This window comes from Syngnathus floridae, chromosome 3 (assembly GCF_059516105.1).
Source record: "Syngnathus floridae isolate MCC-2025c chromosome 3, RoL_Sflo_1.0, whole genome shotgun sequence".
In the NCBI taxonomy this organism is placed as follows: domain Eukaryota; kingdom Metazoa; phylum Chordata; class Actinopteri; order Syngnathiformes; family Syngnathidae; genus Syngnathus; species Syngnathus floridae.
Genome location: NC_142415.1, coordinates 9,536,486 through 9,557,025, shown reverse-complemented (window position 1 = coordinate 9,557,025; position 20,540 = coordinate 9,536,486). Strand labels below are relative to the sequence as shown.

At 39.9% G+C, this 20,540-nt stretch overlaps 2 protein-coding genes across 2 annotated transcripts; one reads left to right on the top strand and one right to left on the bottom strand.

The window, feature by feature from the left end:
- The first annotated feature begins 160 nt into the window (after positions 1–160).
- traf6 (TNF receptor-associated factor 6) lies at positions 161–5,566 on the top strand. Its single transcript, XM_088370977.1, has 8 exons — positions 161–291; positions 867–1,156; positions 1,923–2,073; positions 2,797–2,955; positions 3,081–3,152; positions 3,484–3,561; positions 3,646–3,957; positions 4,119–5,566. The coding sequence occupies exons 2-8, from the start codon at positions 867–869 to the stop codon at positions 4,713–4,715; spliced, it is 1,659 nt and encodes a 552-aa protein (XP_088227103.1). The 5' UTR covers positions 161–291; the 3' UTR covers positions 4,716–5,566.
- On the bottom strand, positions 5,565–19,472 carry trpm5 (transient receptor potential cation channel, subfamily M, member 5). Its single transcript, XM_088370976.1, has 27 exons — positions 19,325–19,472; positions 19,125–19,206; positions 17,998–18,062; positions 17,677–17,821; positions 17,423–17,603; positions 15,817–15,983; positions 15,529–15,706; positions 15,311–15,375; positions 14,751–14,936; positions 14,367–14,466; positions 14,155–14,273; positions 13,537–13,884; positions 12,478–12,621; positions 11,192–11,315; positions 10,936–11,081; positions 9,637–9,749; positions 9,457–9,558; positions 9,005–9,266; positions 8,535–8,653; positions 8,330–8,462; positions 7,711–7,885; positions 7,417–7,585; positions 7,100–7,278; positions 6,873–7,005; positions 6,711–6,783; positions 6,323–6,413; positions 5,565–6,205 (listed from the first exon to the last, which is right to left on the bottom strand). The coding sequence occupies exons 2-27, from the start codon at positions 19,152–19,154 to the stop codon at positions 6,150–6,152; spliced, it is 3,603 nt and encodes a 1,200-aa protein (XP_088227102.1). The 5' UTR covers positions 19,155–19,206; positions 19,325–19,472; the 3' UTR covers positions 5,565–6,149.
- Positions 19,473–20,540: the final 1,068 nt, after the last annotated feature.

Here is a 20,540-nt window from a genome sequence, read left to right as displayed (position 1 = left end):
GTTGACGCTTCATAAAGTTCACTTGTATTAGTTCACAGATATGGAGGAAGTTGCAGATGCTGTAGGGGTACACTTGCCTGTGTTGTGTGCCGATACCGTGAGTTCGATTCTCGCATATGATGCGATGTGTGTGTGACAAAAAAGATACGCATCTGACACATTTAATATGGCCGCTTAGTTAACGTATAATTCATTAACCATCTTTGGGTGGCTGGGATCTCTATGTTCTGACGTATGATGACGTGTTAAGACAGGAAATTCTGTACAAAGATTAGTTTCCAACTTTCCAAGGTAACATTTTAACAAGGTATTTGTCTGATATGTTTTGTGTTTCAGTGTGTTTGGAAGAGTTGGGTGCCATAACGTTTTTGTTATTTGGTATACATATTTGTTTTAAAAACGGTATTTGGATGAGACAGCCCAGACTGCAAAAATAACAGTTCCGCATGTGGAAGTTCGGCTAGTCTTCTCAAACGTCAACGTTGTCTGTATGTTTCTATTAATTTAATGATTATAAGTATCCAACATGCATATACATAATATTTATGCGAACCAATAGAAATGCTTAGCGTTATATTAGCTTACGAAACTAAGGTAAAAACAAAATAAACATGCGATAAACAACCGTGTTTCCAGTAAACCACCTCGCCGTTTGTATATCCATGAATAATGAATCATTGTTTTAGTATTCATCAATAAGTCCGCAATTCTTTACAGACTTGCCAAATTTCCCCTACGTCTAGTTATTCTAAAGTGTTTCTGAATGTACGTAAATGATTGGTCAGCTACCAAAATATTGCGCAATATCAGGAGGATGAAATGATTGTATGTCATTGCTCACCACTTTCTGCTTCATCTACCTCCAGATGTCTTGCTCTGGTAGTCATAAAGGCAGTTTGGAGGCGGTACGCTATGAGGGAGCTTCTGGTGGTGAGCTGTCCAGTTGTGCCTTGGCAATGCTGGAACACGAATCCCCACAAAGTCCCTCAGAGAAGTCTGGTGCTTCTACTGCCCTTGTGCAGGGCTACGATGTGGAGTTTGATCCACCACTTGAGAGTAAATATGAGTGTCCTATCTGCTTAATGGCTCTCAGGAATGCCATTCAAACACCATGTGGGCACCGTTTCTGCAAGAGCTGCATTGAGAAGTCAATTCGGTAGGCTTTTGTATTGCTTTGACATTCAACCTTAATTTGCTTCATAATGAATTCATTCCCCGCAGTCACAGTGTTAATTACACTGGTCAATAGCAAATTTGAATCAAAGATGGGTTTATGTGAAATGTATTATTGACACTGATTTTAATTTTTTTTTTTTTTACTGTTTTCCCCTCCAATCACATCAGCTTTTCAAGATAATTTCTATTTTTGTTTTTAAGTTTGACCCATAAACTCTTGCGCAATACAGATTTTACCATAATTTATAGCTGACATTTCAGAAAAAAATAAACTTGTTGCTGAACCTAACATTAATAAATATATTGCATATTACATAATTGTTATGAGGCTGCAACTAACTATTTTAATGTCAATTATTTTGTCAATTAATGAATTTTTTTAATGTTTTAATTTCCACTCCTTTATTAAAAAATAGGGCATTATTTCAAACTGATCAGTGCAAAATACATACATTAATTTCAGAATGAGCGAAAAATGAATCGAAAACACATTTGCTAATTTCAATTATTTGTTGCACCGCTAAATTTTTCTATCATTACTATGAAAACCTGACGTGCTTGAGAGAAAAATAAGGGCAAATTCAGAATCAGCACAAAACATTAATCAAAAAGTTAACTTGCATCTCTGATTAAAAATGAATAAAATGTTGACTTGTATTATTTGTCATCAATAGCATGTACAGGTATATTATGTAAATGAAGTGCCATATATTGTCTTCATGAAAATGTTTCTTCCTGAAATAAAGGGACACAGGACAGAGGTGCCCAGTGGACAATGAAATGCTGTTAGAAGACCAACTCTTTCCTGATAACTTTGCCAAAAGGGAGATTCTTTCTCTCACTGTCCGCTGTCCAAATGCTGGCTGTACGGACAAAATGGAGCTCCGAAATTTAGAGGTGAGAAAATATATACACTACATTAGGAAGCCAGCATAAAATAGAAATTCGCCTGATGTAATTCCTTTATGTGAGTTAGAAAGTGCTTTGGATTCAGGTTGTGGTCATTCCCATCAAACAATGAAGTTATGCCCTTTGGACGAGTGAGTGTTGCTCTCTCATTTGCAATTGGTATAACAAATAATCCTCAAGCGGTGATCTGGAGCTTAAGTCCAAACCACATCTTCATGTATGTGTTAAGGGCTGATATAATTGCAACCTCTGCTGACATGTTTGCGGCTTCTTCCACGATGATGAAATGAGCCTCATGAGGCATCGAACCGGTTGTGGTTCAAGAAAAGGTTAATTTCGCAAAGCTTCATGTGCACGCAATACCGCCTACAGGACATGTGTATAATTACAGGGATCTGGAGCTTAACCACACAAAGGGTCATGCATATATTCTGACCAGTTCAGAGTGTACCCCAGCTATGGCCTGAGGACAAGCTCCAGCATATCCCTGGAAAAGTGGATGGATATACAAATTATGTTCAACTGGTTTCAGATCATTGTGGTAATGTTTACAGCCTAAGCTGTTACTATAGCGAATTATAAACCTTTTTTGGCATTGGGCACCAATATTCACAGTTTTAGGCAAGACCTAGTCTCTATCCCCCAAGAACAGCTCGAGATGTCTGTAAACACCTGTACCCATTCTTGACTTTTCTTCTGTTTTCCTTTCAGAATCATTTGGCCCAATGTCCATTTACGACTGTGCCCTGCCCACAGTGCCAAGAGGCCGTGAGAAAAAGTTACTTGGAGAACCACAAAACCATAGAGTGCCAAAGGAGACCCATGTCCTGCCCAGACTGCGTTGCATGCTTTGTATACGAGGAGAGGGAGGTACTTTTTTCTCCCTTTCCTAACCGATTCTTTGAATTAAGTATACCCACAGCAAATATTTTTAACTTACTGTACGTCATATACCTGTACGTTCATTTTCTTTCAATTTGTCCATTTTCGCTCAGCTTCATGAGCAGCGGTGTCCGTTTGCGAGCATCAAGTGTCAGTACTGTGAGCTGGATCTCATCAGAGACCAGGTACGTTAATCATTTCACAACCACACAAATAAGACTACATAGTTGGCACATAAAAATATTTCCAATCATTCACTTCCTGTCTCACTGTCATCCCTGTTGATAGTGTTAGTATCGAATACTATAATTCCCTTTTTTGGGGTCACCATCACAAATCCCCGACCTAAACTCCAACTCCTTCGGAATTCAGTTGCTCGGGTCATAACAAGAACCCCTTCCTTCTACCACATCACCTGGAGAGATGAACCAATCATAAAATCTGTCCATCTGATTTGTTAACAATTAGGCTGTTGAAATGCTGTTTGAATTTTTTTTTCCTTTGCTTTTGTTTCAGATGGCGTCTCATTGTGATACAGATTGTCCCAAAGCCCCTATTGCCTGTACCTTTAGCACTTTCGGATGTAAGGAAAGGGTAAGTGATGCAGTGTAAAAAATCTTAAAACTTGGACATCCATTTGATATTCCTCAGAACATAAATTTTTGTCGTTCTTTATAGATGCAGCGGCACAACCTGGCTCAGCATATGCAGGAATTTACGCAAATGCACATGCGCTACATGGCGGAGTTTGTGCGCTGTCTTAGCCTTAACGGCACCACACCAAAGTCACTTTGGGCTCTTGGACCATCTGTTTCATCTGATGATCAGTGTGCAGCATTCGCATCATCTTGTCGGGGAAGTCCAAGCAGTGGCAGCAGCTGTGGCCCATCCCACCCGAGCGAGGAAATGCAGAGGATCCGGGATATGGATGGACGACTTGTAAAACAGGATCACCAGCTCCGTGAGCTTGTCATCTTAGAAGAGACTCGGGTATTTTCATATTCCTTCCTACTTCTCCTCAAGCAGAAATTCAGCTGGGATAGGCTATAGCTCACCCTCCACCCTGAACTAGGATTCAATTTAGAATATATGAGATCATTGAAGCTCATGTTCATGGTTGACGTCTCATGATTGCTGTTTCCTTTCAACAGGTAGCTCAGCTTGCACAGCTCCAGCAAAGAGTAGCTGTGCTAGAAGACACAGTGAAGGAGCTGGAGGCTCAACAATGTCATGGCATCTTCATCTGGCGTCTCAGAAATTTCTCCACCTACCTCCAGAACCAAGAAGCCGGCTTGCCGGTGGTCGAGCACAGCCCAGGCTTCTACACGGGTCAACCGGGCTATAAACTGTGTCTCCGCTTACAACTTCAAACACCCAATGCACCACGCTGTTCCAACTACATCTCCCTCTTTGTCCATACCATGCAAGGAGCTTTTGATGGACAGCTGAGCTGGCCTTTCCAGGGCACTATCCGTCTGGCCATTCTCGACCAGGGCCCTGAAGCTCAACATCATATGGAGGTAATGGAGACTAAACCGGACCTTCAAGCTTTCAAGAAACCCATCAATCAGCGTAACCCAAAAGGGTTTGGCTACGTGACTTTCCTGCACCTGCATCAATTGAGTCAGCGAGCTTATGTCAAAGATGACACCGTCTTCATCCGCTGTGAGGTAACGCCACGTTTTGACATGTTCCAACGTGAGGGACCACCAATGCAGCCGAGGGGTCCTGAGGCCTCACGCGACTAACTTATATTGCATGTTAGTTAGTTAGTTTTCTCAAGACTGCCTTGAATGTGCAAATAGGCTGGTATTTATCACCAATTTTCAAATATCTGTTAATGATTCTTACTTGTACGCAATTCTATTTAATCAGGTTAGAAATATCCTGCATGTATGCGCATCATTTAACAAGCATGTTCATTTAGTATGAATAGGTTTGATGATTTTATATGTAGATTTTCTGCCAAAAGACTGACTGTTACTACCACATAGCACAATAGTTGTTTGTTTGTTTGTTTGTTTGTTTGTTTGTTTGTTTGTTTGTTTTGCCAAACTTTTTTCTTACCACCACATGCAAAAAAGAAACGTGTACTTGTCAAGCCTCCTTCGCGCTCACACTAGCGGCGAGTGTGAGCGCGAAGGAGGCTTGACAAGTACACGTTTCTAGTGTCTAGTGACTAGCCGCTTGTGACTAGCGCTTGCTCCACACAAGTAGTGAGTAGTGCATAAATAGAATAACAATTAGGATTATGAACTGAAAAGTATTATATTTAGGAGTGGAACTTTTTCTATTATTTAAGTTTTATTCCCAAGTTAACACCAACAATGTGATTAATTGTAAATGTTGTATATCTTCTAAATGTGCCTTTGTGTTTATCTAGTTATTCTCCAACATTAGCAACCACAAACTCGATTAGTCTATGGCAGTAATAAATAAGAAATAATTAATGATACGTGCTATGGATGTGCCTTTTTTTGATTCAGTGCAATGTCTGATGTGTTTGAGATAATGTTGCTAATCAGTGAAATGTGAAATATTGCTCATGTTTTTTTTGTTTGTTTTTCCAATAACCTGAAATAAAGATTCATGTCATCTACGTTGATGCATGGTACTTTAATACAAAGCTTCTTGAAACTTACATCCCAAGCTAAATAAACACACTAGCTTGCTCTTAAAACTGACAGTCAATAAATGTAATTTTTTACAATAATTAAGTCTATCTAACGCCTCATCTAGCGTTATGAATGGGTATAATGTCTAGACCCCGAATGTAAGACGACCCCCACTTTTTCAGTCTTATTTCAATGCGAAAAAACACCATCTTATATTTGGTCCAATACGGTACTAATTAGAGTCTTTTGGACCCATTTGTTTTATCATGATTTATGACAGGCAGACATCATATGACAACATAACATTTTCAATGCGTCAAGCCAAATCAATTTCATTTATACTATCACTCTTAATCACAAGCGTGTCTCAAAGGTCTTCACATCGCCACAGTTGACAATTATTCTCAATATCCCCTGATGTGTCTTCAAACAAAGTATCAGTATCAATTTGTCTTCTACATTAGCTTCAAAAACACAGCAAAATATGGTTATAATTAGTCATCCTAATATCACCATGATTATATTGCTTTATTTTTTTTCTTTGGTAATGAAACGGTAAACTTCAGCTCATTTGGTTTCCTTCTTGGGTTGACTTTGATGGGCATCATTGCTCGCCTTGCAGCCTGCCAAAGACAATGCCATTTGGGGGTCCATTAATTCACATAAAATGCTTCATTAAATGTGTGTAGTGGTATTATCGGTTTTTACAGAACATTATTTTGATTGCACACTTGACTCACTTGGTGCAGTTGGAGCTTCTTTGCCACATTTTAGTGTACTCAGAGCAAAGCATTCTGCCATCCAAGACAACACTTCACCACAGTATCTGACCTAGATACAAATCCAGATGACACAAGTATTACACCCCGGGGTAGGTCACATACAAAATGGATTCCTATTTGAGATATGAATGTCAAGTGGAGGTTAGGATAATAAGGGCCAAATTCACAAGGAATGAACCATGACCGCTGAAAGCACCTTTGATTGCACATCTTAATGTCCTCTTCACAAAGGATATTGTGCTATGATAAAACACACCCACAAAGTTTTGACAGCTGAGTGGGGTTTGCACCTAGCCCCGCCCCCAGAATCCTTTGGTGAATTTGGCCCCAGCTTATTCAAGCATACTTGAGCCTCCATGAATGCCAGACGTTTCTCCTGGTCCTTTAACCCACCGATAATCCTGAGCAAACTCTGAACCCTTGTCAGAAAGTAAACAAACAAAAAACAAATTGTTGTAAAATTTGTTGTTTTACAGCGTCGTTAGCTTAGTTAAATTTTGACAAGTACTTTGAGGATGTACTCTTGAGCCGCTCCTCACTGCTCTCCCAATGTTGCCGCTCAAGTTTGGCCAGGTAGTTCTCTTTCTGTACAGTCTCCCATGTAATCAGCCTCTGGTCAAGCCCTGCAGGTAGCTCTCGCTCTAGCACCACACGGAAGAAAACACAGCCATGTAGTCTCAGCGTTATATTCAATTTTAGCAATGCAGCCACCTTCGTTGCTTTAATTCATCCTACCAAGATGCTCCTGCTTAGACTCAGGCTGCTTGACGAGGCTGAGAAGGAACTGTGAGAGGTGGCTGATGATAATGAAAGGCGGAGCCAGTGCTGGGCGGCTGTGATACTCAACAATCAGGTTATACCTTTGGAACTTCCAGAAAATATCAGTGTTGCCTTGTACAACCTGGAACGTGTAGCTGTATGTCACAAAACAGAAAAAGCGTATTTTACAAGCAACAACTAAATAAGGTTGTCTGCTCCCGAGAATTGGTCTTGAAGCCAGATGCGTACGAACATCCATCAACCGATTGCTCTAATATGAATGAGATCCTGACCTAAACATGGCAATGAGCAGGTTGAGCAGAAGGACATTGGTCACAAGAAGGAAGATGACCAGAAGGAGGATCACGAGCCAGTTGGCATAGACACTCGGACATGGTGGCTGGAGACCCTTGATAATCTCCTCTGAGTCATTGGTGCAGTTCATTTCGGGCATCCGAGCAGCTGTATCATGAAAGAAACAAATGGACCTAATTGTAAAATATAATTTGTGTGACATGAGTGTTACAAACCAATATGTTTAATCACGTCTAATCCTAACATTATTGATTCACCCTAAAGTTATTTACCATCGATTTCCTCTAAAGGAATCTGGCCAAAAATGTGCAAGTAGGGGCGATATAGGGCTCTGCGAAACACCCAGTCGATCCGTGGGTCATTAGGATGGAGGAGAGCCTGGGTAGCCACCCCGTATGCAATGAGCCACACACTCAGGAAGAAGAGGAAGAAAAAGACATCCTTCATCTGCAATGAAAATCATTGTACTGCTTGGAAAATGAAAGTCTTTCACATTTCTATTTTTTTTCACTCACAACTATTCTTCATTGGAATTTAATGAGACCTGATCCCATAGCTGGCAAGAAAACTAAAGCGCCGTGACACATACAGTTTACACCTCCAGGACATTCATCCATCAACTTCTGCAGTGCTTGTCCTCATTAGAGTGAGCAGGAACCCAGCTGGCTTTGGGCGAGATACACCACGGTCTATGGACCAGTGAAACGCAGGCAGGGCAGACAAGCACTCATATTCACACCTTTGGACAGTCTTCAATTGCAAACCAACAACGTTGGTACATTATGTAAAAGATAATTAAACCAGAAGATATCTAGAGGCCCAGGTTGATCTAGCAGTGAGTGCAAAAGAGAAAAGAAATAGCGAATGCCACGAGTTGAGATGTTTGCGTACCATTCTCTCCACAATGATGATCTTTGGCCCCAACTGCTTATGAATGGCAAAGATGTGGATCAGCCGCAGTGTAAATACCATGAAGTCTATTGCTAGAACAGTCCTTCCTGCCTCGTAAGTATCATCAAACATCCTGCCACACAAATAAACAAATATAGCGTTCTCTATTTTTCTTTTGTACTTGTGTGTTCTGTGTTATTTATACCTGCATGAAACCCCAACAACAAAAAGTGAAATGGCCACCATGTCACACTTGTTCCAGTTGTCCTCTACGTAGAGCTTAAACTTTTTTAAGATGTTCATCTCTTCATCTGAAAAGAAGCTCTGCGACACGACACACATTTTTTTTTAATTAAACTAGAATTCCCTTAGTAAAACAAAACAGAGATGTGAGGAACAGTATTGTGCAATTTGGTCAAAATCAGTACATGTCAAAATTGTCTTCAAAATATTATACGTTATGTTTTATTTTGTCAAATTTGACTTATTGAGGACATCTGATCAAAGACGCTTAAGGTAAGAGTGTTTTGTCAAACTGATTCATGTTTTTGTGAGCTGAAGATTATAATGACTGATGTTAAACATACATGTACATGCATGTAACATGAAGTATTGCCAGTCTAAAAATACAATCATGTGCAAAGTAATAACAACGAGAAATGGCATGAGAGTCACCTGTCGAAGTTCTTCCAGCACCAGGGTGAAAACCCAGAAGTAGAGCATTATTTCTGGCGCTCCAGGACCATGCGGTGGCGGTGGAAGAAAGTCCAGCAGGAGCACGTAGGTGAACAGGAACAAGAAGGCAAAATACATGATGACGTTACCGAGGAACACAGTGACCGGAGCGCTCCAGAAGCGACGCCAACGACGAAGTAAGAAACGCCACCACACTGATGCACAGCTCTGGTCTGCTGGGCCAGCACCAGGTGAAGAGTTCCTTTAAAAAATGCAGAGGACCGTTTGGATTTTATTCAAGTACTATAGGCCAGGTCTTATCCTAAAAACATGTTTGTCTAACACTGTCCCAGTCAAAAACTATTTGAAATATCATGAATCATATTTTGAATCACATTTCATGTTATGAAAAGCATCACAATTCGAGCATATCAATGTCATCACAAACTTACCGTGGGCCATCTTCATCTGATAACAGTAAAACCTTTTCTGTTTCCAAACTGTCCAATTCCACAAATGGTTCCTCTCTGCTCTGATTATCCAGCTCCTCATCACTACACAATTTCAGCCATAAGACACATTAAACATACATTTTAGGGGAACAAAATTGTATGACATCCAAATCATCTCACCAGAACTTTATCATATTGGTCCAAATGAGAGGTGGACAGAAGAAAGACACAACAAGCTTGGAGATGGATGTGTCTGTTCTCATTGCTCCCCACCAAATCTTTGTCAGCAGAGCCTGAAATATAAATCGACAAATAAATACATACATTTTAAATTGTCTTTTTTTTGTCATTGAACATGCTAAATTTGGTACATTTGAATTCTCCCACAAGGGGGCAGTGTAAGCCATAACAAACATCTACCTTACAGTCAGATTGCAATGTTCGTCTGTGCATGGATAGTCAAAATGCAAATTTTCACCATTAATCAAATTATACCAAGGTCTGTGGACCAGCATCCACTTTATCGCTGTGCAAATGCAACATAATTACTCAAATGAGCACCAAGTCTGTTAACATGGGCAGCTTGCTGCTGTAGGGTCACAATGTCAAATAACTAGTAGATTCATGGTGTCTTGTGTCAGTAGAATTCCTATTCTCTTGTGATGGGCAGGGTGAATTTTCCCTCCATCCATCTAGTCATTTCCTATCGCACAATTAGGACTTGGTGAGTTTACTGGATGACAGACAGGGTACAATACAATACATTAGAACACAAATGTATTTATATAGCACATTTTCCAACAGTTGCGCTTCAAACAGAGCAATGGGACAATCACAAAGACAGTGAGAACAGTCAAAAGTCAGTCAAAAGCCAAAGAATAAAAATAGGAGGCCCAGGTCAAGAGGGGGCCCCCAGGACCGAAAAACATAATTTCTCTTTTCATTGAGATTTAGAAAATTCAGTGACATCGAAGCTTTTATACCCTCTGGGCAGGATATGAGTGGTCTTAAGGCGAACACATCTTTTTTGCTCAGCGGGACATAGATCTGAGGGTCATTCTCAAAGAGTAGAATAAAAATGCCATATTTTCGTAGGACGGAACCTAGTGGGCAGCAAATTCTCAATCGCACCAGAATGTTGAATTGCAAATCAAATAATGTGTAACAGAGCGTCCGTCAGTAATACACCAATCTGTGAAAATAGCAAATAACTTGCTCACCACATTGCTTTTTCCACACTGCTGGCTAAATTTTCCATTTCACAATCAACACTACCCAAGTTGCCCTTTTGAAGGTTATTTCAGAAAAACACTGCAGACAACAGTTTTAAAAAAATAAAGAACATGATTGTATGGTGCACACAAGCTAATTGATTAAAAGCACCAAGAATAATCACATCTGTTTTTAGTTCAGGTGAGGCACGAGGCAGAGGAAAAAAGCAAAACAACCCCCTGAAAAAAGGTAAAATTGTTGTGTTACCTGAACTCCATCGTGGGCAAAGAAGGACTTGGCATCAGCCTCAGTTGCCAGGTTGAGGACTGTAGATTTACTCCAACATTGTGTTCTCCTCACTAACAAAGCATACGCCCTGTCTTCACTGTTGGAGTAACACTCTCCAAACACATCTGTTATCACACAGGGAGTACATGTACAATGTCCCTTTTCCGAGGTCAGAAAATTAAATGCATGCATTCTTTCACTTTTTTATTCCTGATCTTGACAGCAGAGTACTCACCAAGGGCAAACTGTTCATACTTGGCCTCCTTCATGCTCCGTGCAGACTCAGCCTCAGATTCAAGTCTTGCCATCTCTTTCAGAATCTTGCACCCTGCCAAAGCTGCTGCCACTGCCTCGGGGCCCTAGATGAATGAAATAAATATGAATCAAAGTTTGTAATCACATCATCTTGGTATGTTGGTTTACCTGACTTATTTTTCTATTTATTAACTGGGTTAATTTGATTGTGTTATAACAATATTGATACACATTGATTCTTTATCAAGCCTGCAGTGAAAGAGGAGCATAATTGTAAAATAAACATAAACATAGCAAATGAATCTTATATTAGCCCATCATATTGGGCATAATTAGAAATTTCATGAAACTCCCCAGCAGAGGATCGGTTTTCACGCGTCTCTTTTTGATCTGGAGTCGAACAGGATCATGAAACTACTACGTTGGGATGATTCTTGAAGGAGGACACTGAGCTACTGTTTTCAAATTGGGCTGTTATATTATAGGTCCATGAAAAATGAAATGGAATGAAACACCATACAGGCATAAGTTGATCTCTTACCTATAATAGAAATAAACGGCACTGTCAGTTGGACAGTATGTTGGTCATATTTTACTATAAATATAAAGAATATTTACTTTATAGTGTGCATTAAATCATGCAGTGTACATTATATGAATGTATACGTATATATTAGCAAATTATGCGACAGCGACTGACATATGCACATAAATGAGATGCAGTATATGGATGATGCAAAGATAATTACAATATATATTAAAGCTTGCAACATGAGAGGTACTTCAAACCCTCAGAACTGTGGCAGTATGTCGATGATATGACCATTAGCGGTGGTGGAATGTGCACAGTTTGAATGAAATTACCATAACTTCAGATAATGATTGAAATAAATGCAGGGAAGGAGCACACAGAGGTGACGACTCGAAGAAGTGCAGTAATTGGTTACCTCGGTCCAGGAAAGGGCAATAACAAAAATCAAAGCTTCCTTAAGAAGATGCAGAAAACAAAGCGGTTTTAACATTGATGGGTGTCATTTAAACTCCCATATTTGCCATTGATTCTGATTAAGAACATGAAAAGTTACTGTAAGAGTAGCTGCACATGTCGAGCCCACATCAAACACCTGACCCATCCCAGAAAATGTCCCCTACATCTCAGTTGCACTGAGATGTTTCATGCCATGTTTTTGTTCTAATCGCATCACCAGGCGTACAGTTGCAGAATGAACCACACGGTACTGATTGAAATTAAATGACAAGACATACCATGGCCCAAAAGTAGTTAGCCATCTGCTGTCGGTTCTGAAGGACAGCCCAGAGGAAAAGATCCCTCCAAGGATGTTGGCAACGCTCTTCCAATTCTGCCAGGTTCTTCTGACTATGGAACAGTCGACCCTTTGCAGGCTTTTCCTGGAGTACAAACATCACCCAGATGTGGGGCATGCAGATAGCTTAACATTCAAGATTTTGTTTTCACTACTTGCTTTGGCATATCTAATTCAACATGGGCTAAAAGGATGGTCATAGTATTTAGCCCTGATAAATATCCTGTACTGTACAAAGTATAGGACCTGTGTTGGATTGTTGAAACAACCTTATCGCCATTATATGAGCTTTTGTTAATGGTTGTAATATTTAGAGGTGTAATGTATTTCACAATATGATGTTGTTAAGAAGAAGGCAAAATAATAACTGTCAAGCAGGCCTTAAGAATAATGAACTGAATAAAAAAATCATTGGATGATTATTTTTTATTTCATAGTGATTCATGCAAATATATTATGAAATAGCATAATCATGTTCTTTGTTTCTGCATTGTGTAGAAATTATGGGCTCTATTTTCTTGCCCAGCACAAGCCTGGTGCGGTGCGCTATCCAACGTGAGTATTTTAATTATATTTTTTTCAAAAAGGGTAGTTTGGGCCGTTGAGGGCATGAATACAGCCAATTGGATTGGGTGTAAATAAAATAGGTTCCTCATTCCCTTCAAATATGGTGCGGCAAGGGGTGGAATGATAGTGCTTGAGTCTGGCAGGAAGTAAAAGCGACAAAAGTAGGTTTAGAAAGAACTGCAAGCAAATCTCTTCATTAAAAGGTGACCTTGGAGTTTTAGAAAACTACTTTTATTGCTTGAGTGTACTTTTCAATGTGAAACACTTTTTTTGTAAATGCTATTAAATGTGCTTTTAATTATGTGAAGTACATTGAGTTACCTTGTGTATGGAATTCACTCTTGTATAAATAAATAAAGCTGCCTTGCCCTAACCTTGTCTTTTTTGTATTTTCTCATTAAGGCCTATCTTTAAGATAAAATATATCACTCACTGTGGGAATCTTCTGGTAAAAGCCTTTGCAGGCATCATGAAGAAAGTCTTTGAGCACTTTGGCAACCTCATAAAGTGTGAAACGGGGTTTCCGTTCCCCCTGCTCAGAAATGTGCTGCCCGGGAGGCCCAGGTGTCCTTGCAGTACCAAGCAGACGCTGCTTTTCCTCATATTTTTTTAGAAGTAGGTTATGCAGGAGACTCTTCTCGGACACGGACCAATACAGCTGCTGGAGACGTCCGTAGGTGAGGAACTCGCCCAGGTTAACACCGTTGTCGACAAATAAACGTACAAAATCTGGTTTGTCATTGATAAGCGCATCCATCATCATTTCTTCAAGGTCACATGCCTGCACAGACAATGATGTGCAGTGATCCTCGATTAATTGTCAATTGTAACTGAAGACCTTGCATTCACTCACTAATGACGAACTCACTATGTTCTGTGCCGTGTTCATGTAAAATGCAGAACTCTATTTACACATTTGTTAAATACTCTACAGATTTGTGAATTACCTGGCATTTTTAAGGACAATTGAAACAAATTGGGTCGCATAAAATAACAAATTGGGTCGCGTAAACTAACAAATTGGGTAGTGTAAAATAACTGTTTCTCTCACCTTCCACTCCACATCTCCGTTGAAGATCTCACTCTTGGCAATGTCCGCTCGGTTCCAAGCCACAGCCAGCTTCAACTCATCAAGAAAATCTTGGGCTTCCTGACTTTGACTCTTGCAAGCTCACACATAAACACACACACAAAATGCCAGTAGTGTCACAACTTGGGAATGGCCATAATTCTGAATCGCATTTCTCATAAAAAGTGCTTTACCTTTGACAAGAGCTTTGAGGATGACTGTGTCCAGCTCAGAGCTTTCTTGTTCAGGGTCATGGACAGTGAGTAGATGCCCATGATTCAGTATTTTCTGGATCTGGTTGGTGGATGACAAACGCATTTTACACATTTGTTTTTGTCATACCCGAGTAGACAATTTCTGCTGATAAATGTTGTTTGATGACTCTTTCGCAAAATAAAACAAAACAGTTTTTGGTTTTCTTGTGTTATTCATAATTGGGACATCATGTCCAAATATGGATGAAGGGAATCCTATTTTAGCTGCTCTCTTTCCCATCTGTCCTATTTTTCAGGCAATGTTCAAGCCTCTTGACATTCATAACTGTATGTCTGCCTCGACGCTCAACACATCACCCTCACCAGCTTGACCCAGTTTCTTATGTCCGTGCTGTGGTAGGCGTTTGGAAAGGTGTCCAACAGCAGCTCGTGAACACTGTCTGTATCCCAGCAGCCTCTGTTCATGAGTGTGACGAGGATGTCAGCCACTCCTCCCGAGCCTGCCAGAATAAGCCACGGTGTCGAATTGCCAATGCCTTTACAGATCCGCTGCAGAAAAGGACAAATTACTCTTCACAAACTCCTGGTTTGATCCCCATTTTAAAAGATTACCAAAAAAAAAGGATTTTCTGGCATAATTTATGGCCCTAGTACAAATGGTTAATCTCCTAATTTAGGACTGTGCACATGCAAATAACTTTCCTGTCAAGAGAGATCACGTCAGTAGAACAATAAAAAAAAAACTCTGATATAATGTGTTTCTGAGTTGTCTTATGCAACTTCATAAGAGGACACAATCAAAATCCGTCAGAGCATAAGACTCACACATTTAGCAACTCTTAAGAGCAAAATATGGCAAAATTAAGACAGCAGGAATCATATTTTTTAAAAGCCCAAACCAATAATTAACTAATGAGACAGACCTTTAGGATTCGAGGTTCACCGTGGACCAATAGACAGAGAACAGGGATCTCAAAACTTCCTGCACCTTTAAAACAAAATGAAAATTCACACAATAAATGATGAATGTCTACAGACAGCATCAGGTTCAGTGTCCTTATGAGTCTGCAGCGCTTTTACCACTCGAAATAAGATATTATTGTGTACTTGTTTACCAATGTTTTTCCTCCCGCGCATTTACCTCCATAGCCTGTGCGCTGAAGAGAAATGTGTTTGAGCAGCTTCACTCTCATTTCACTTGTGGCTCCGGGTTTGTTTGGATCTTCCTCCACCAGCACAAAATGAGAGTGGTGGCTGTCTAGGGAATAAACTGACCCATGGGGCAAGTCCTGCGGCTTGTATACTGCTGGCGCACCCAACTTAAAGAGAAAAATAGACATGACATAAAAACATTATGTTAAGTTGCCAGTGAAATAGGTTCAGTTTTGTTTTCTTCTCAGTTGTATGTTCGTTGTGTGCACTTTAACACCTTGGCACCGAGTAGTGCTTCTCGATTGTGGATCATGTTCCAGGGTGCGATGCCGATGGCCACTACACGAATTTTTGCAGAAGTGCTGGCCAAGGAATGGTCTTGCACAGCCTGGCCCAAATGTTTGGTGATGCCAAATCGAAGACCATTAGTCAAAATCCATGCCCCTGAACCATAGAGAGGTTATTGCATATGAGTCTCCAATTAATCAATAGTAAACATGTAGTGTATTGAGCGAGTGAAATAGAGATGAGAGAGAGAAATGAAAACAGGATTCCACTCTTTAAATTGTTTTACAGGACATCAAGTCAAGTGACATCACGTGGTAGTCTGTCGGTGAACTTAGGGACCCTGTCTCTCCATGACTGTAGGATTGATTGCAAGGATTCATATTTAAATTCATGCTTTTGCGACTTCAAAATTTGATTATACAATCCTATTTGATCTGATTTTGTAACAAATAAATAAATAAACAAACAAATAAATGAACATAAAAAGTCACTTTTTCTGCAGCTTGTCCTAAATGCAGCAAGTTATCTGGTTTATCTGGGTCAAATGTATGTTAATATTTTTGACCTCCCTTCATCGGCTTCCTGTCCACAACAGAGCAAAGTTTAAAGTACTGCTTTTAACCTTCAAAATTTTAAATGGTTTAGTACCAGTGTGCTTAGATGAACTTGCTGACATTTCTGTTCCCACACGGTCTCTGCTCTCAGAAGGGAGCAACCTGCTAATTGCATCAAGAGCTGAGAAACTCTTTGGGGCACAAACCTTTTCTCATATTTGAAATTTTGAAAGGTGAAGACCCACCATTTTACTGTAACATTTATCTCCGTAGATAGTGGTTTCTTTTAATGGTGGGCTTATTCTACTTGTCTCGTTACTGTTTTTATTTATTTACTATCTACCGGTGCATACACACACGCACACACACACACACACACACACACACAAGCACGCACGCGCACACGTACGCACGCACACACACAGAGGTTATTATTTGTTAGTGCCAATTAAATATTGGCAGGTTTGTATCTCATTAGATGTGCAGGTGTTTGCTATGGCTGATGTGAAAGTAGTTTGCAAATCAGTTATTTCTAGATTAATTGTGATTAAATCACTCATTAATTATATGAATCGGTCTAGTGCCTAGATCCTTAGGCTTAACACTTGTTTCGCGTTGGAATGCCCTACTGATAGATATTAGAACTGCTACCTCAGTAGAAACATTTAAGACACGATTAAAGACACATTTTTATTAACCTTTCATTAACCCGTGATGGACGATTCGGCTGGAGTTTGTGTTTTTGCCCCCCCCCCACCTCACTTTTTCTTTGGATTATTTTATATTATGTGTTCTATGTGCCCTCTCTGCATCCATTGCAGCCTGGTAGGGGAAGGGGGATCCTCTCATCTGTGGTCTCTTGTCAAGGTTTCTCATTTCCCCCCCAGTAAGGATTTTCTGAGTTTTTCCTTGCCCTCCTGGGAGTTTAAGATCAGGGGATGTTTGAGAATAATTGTGAATTTTTGTACATGTGAAGCCCTTTGAGACTTGCTAGTGATTTAGGGCTATATAAATAAACTTGACTTGGTCTGAGTCTCATACCTGTGCTTTGTGCTGCTTTCACAAGACCTTTTCTGAGAGTGTCCCTGAGCCAGGGTTTCATCTGAGCCAACTCATCTCCTCCAACTAAAGCAACCACCAGGTGAGGAGGAGCTAGTCCCCACTGCTCTGTCAGCATTTGGAAGACGTGCGCTGGGTCGGTATTGGCTTGCACTCTCATAAACTGGAAGAAAAGTGAAAAGGATAAATCATTCTATTCATTCCCTAATATTGTGATCTTATGGTATGTTCTTAACCTTTCCTTTTGTCTTGGAGGCTCCGATGAAATCAATGTCACCCACTCTTCCCACTGGCCAGTAACTCTTCATTCTGCCGCTCTTCTCTCTTACATTCTGCAGTGTCTCATCCTGTGTAGAGCAGCATGAACATCCCTGGAGGACACTGAAAATCGAGAGGATAGGGTTAGGGGTGGATGGATGGATGGATGGATGGATGGATGGATGGATGGATGGATGGATGGATGGATGGATGGATGGATGGATGGATGGATGGATGGATGGATGGATGGATGGATGGATGGATGGATGGATGGATGGATAGGCGATAGTTTGACACACCGGGGCTCCTCTGACCATTCCAGCATGTCCCCACATCGTAGGCATTTTGTCTGCAGCTCTGGCCCCTTCAAACAAGCAAACATGCCAATATTAGATGCACTTCCCTAAATTCACTCTAAACCAATTATTATTTACATAACACAAGGTTCTTTGAGGCACTTGTGGTCAATGCAAAACTGCCAGAATTTCCATTCATGATCCAATATGCAAAGCTTCCCTTAGCATAAGTTTGAACTCAAAATTCACAAAGCACTCACTGTTGGATGCCACTTGTGTCTAAATCAAATCCCTAATCAATTCACAAAGTTAGTTTTGTTCAGTCATTTTATGAAGTTATGTCTCATTTCAAATTACTGTCACAGATTGTTTCACATAAATATCAGATGACCCTTTTGGCTCAGTTTTATTTCCATATGTAAACATTTGCACGCTTAGAAAATTAATCAAAATACTCTTGGGTCCTTCCAATAATCAATGAGTAGGAATGAGCTTGTGGTTAAATAAAGAGCATTTGTTTTCTGTGTGTTTTTAAGTACAGACACTGGCTGTGGTGGGAGCTGGTATTTGACTACAGTTTTGACTCTGATGACCATTGGCTATGCAAATGATCTGATTTGCATGCAATCAGTTGGGACTATATGACCAGCCATGAGATACGCACACATACACATCTCTCTTCCTCAACATTTAAAACAACTATGGTGAAAGAATAGTATTAATTAATATTCATATTCCATCTTGCCCTGAGGACAGCATGAGTAGAACAAGGATTTGTTCTAAAAATTGCTTACCAGTGATGGGACATTGTCACGAACTAAGAAGAATTAAAACAGAGGAACAATGTAAACATTTATTTATTTAAACTTAACATCAAATGTGTTTCTTCTCAACTAAATATGTATTCCATATTTATTTATCAAATAAATTGTTTTCATGGGGGGGCTGATACTGATTTTATTTGCCCAAATATTTAAAGAGCTGTAATTTTAATACTGTGACACCGCAAAGGCTTTGCTCACAGTTCTCATACCAACCACCTGAATCCAATATCAGATACAATATGTGAGAATATGAAAATATTGCTTGCATAACAAGACAGCGAGACAGTAGATGTCATATGTACTTACAAGAAAATTGTCTCCTCTGCCCAGCATCATTGAACAATCCTTTCCTGCTTAATCCCACTTGAGAAGGTCATAGAAGTTTCCCCTACAAGGATTGAGTGAGACACCAGAAAGTGATAAGGCTCTATCACTGCAACAAGACCAACAACACCACTCATTTGCATACTCATTTGCAATGGCAAGACAGCTGACAAAGGACATACCAACAACCTTGCTGTTTTCATTGTGTTTGCTGCCCCTCGGTTACGTTCTCCGAAAACATGGCATTTCCTTCCATTGCAATGTGGATGACAGTCAGATTGATGTACCCGTGAGCAAAAAGGTTGCATTCTCCTAAAGACCACTCATGCCCTGCCAAGAGGACATCAAAGCCTGGATGTCATTGAATTTTCTAAATTTCAATGCAAACAGAAATAATGTTTTTACTTGGGTTTTAAATTGGACAGTGATTTTAAATTGGACCGCCAAATCGGTGCTGTTAAATCCAGCTTCTTCCATCTTGGGTAGCTGGCAAAGGTAAAGCCCTTCCTCTGTCAACAGCACTTACTAGAAACAGGAATCCACGCCTTTGTTACATCTCGGCTAAATTAATGTATAATGCCATTTCACTCCTCCATCAAGCATCTTCAGTTGGTCCAAAATAAAACCAACCACCTCCTAACTGGACCTCGCAAGAGGGAGAACCCAAAACCCCAATTCTGGCCCCCCTTCACTGGCTCCCAATACATTTTAGAGTGCATTTTATGAAACTTCTGTTTGTTTTCAAATTGTTAAACGTCCCTCTTTGAACTCCTCCACCCCTACACAATTGCCCTTGGGCTTGCGACAAGTCAGTTAAACACATTAGCTAATGACGTACATTGTTTACTATTCACTTATATTCATCCACTTTGACTATAATTGTTGCTTTTGGGCTGCTTGGAAAGAAAAGTAGAGATTTAAAGGGATCTGGTTTTTGAGATGCTGTCATTTTTTTGTTCATATTCCAAAAGTAATACAAATTTGCAACATGCAGACTCTTAAGACAGATCACATACTATATATGAATACAATACTATGCACACAACTCCAAAATCAGCAAGAAAACCCTATGGCATCTTACAGTGGCTAAAATAACTCTACACACTCCTGTCACCTTTCATCCTTCTGATCAAAATACACAACATACACATTTTGTATGCAAGCAAAAAAGAAAAGATTCTGTATGCAAACATGCATAATTGCATTAAGTCGCAAGACCATAAACGCAACCAGGACTACTTTATTTGAAAGCTTAACTATCTTTAGGGTTAAAGATAAAAATAATGATCACTAGAAATTTGAACAGTATGATTTGATTAGAAATAGCCATGCCATATTGCACTTTCTTGTTGTATATGGCGCTAATAATTATGCAAAGCTTCCTATTGGCTTCGTGAC

Coding starts and splice junctions, on each gene's coding strand:
- trpm5 (XM_088370976.1), bottom strand. CDS start 19,154: ATGATGCTGGGCAGAGGAGACAATTTTCTT. Junction 14,274..14,366: donor CCTCAAAGCTCTTGTCAAAG/GTAAAGCACTTT, acceptor TTTATGTGTGAG/CTTGCAAGAGTCAAAGTCAG. Junction 6,784..6,872: donor CTCAAGAGTACATCCTCAAA/GTACTTGTCAAA, acceptor CTTTCTGACAAG/GGTTCAGAGTTTGCTCAGGA.
- traf6 (XM_088370977.1), top strand. CDS start 867: ATGTCTTGCTCTGGTAGTCATAAAGGCAGTTTGGAGGCGGTACGCTAT. Junction 3,153..3,483: donor TGGATCTCATCAGAGACCAG/GTACGTTAATCA, acceptor CTTTTGTTTCAG/ATGGCGTCTCATTGTGATAC. Junction 3,562..3,645: donor CTTTCGGATGTAAGGAAAGG/GTAAGTGATGCA, acceptor CGTTCTTTATAG/ATGCAGCGGCACAACCTGGC.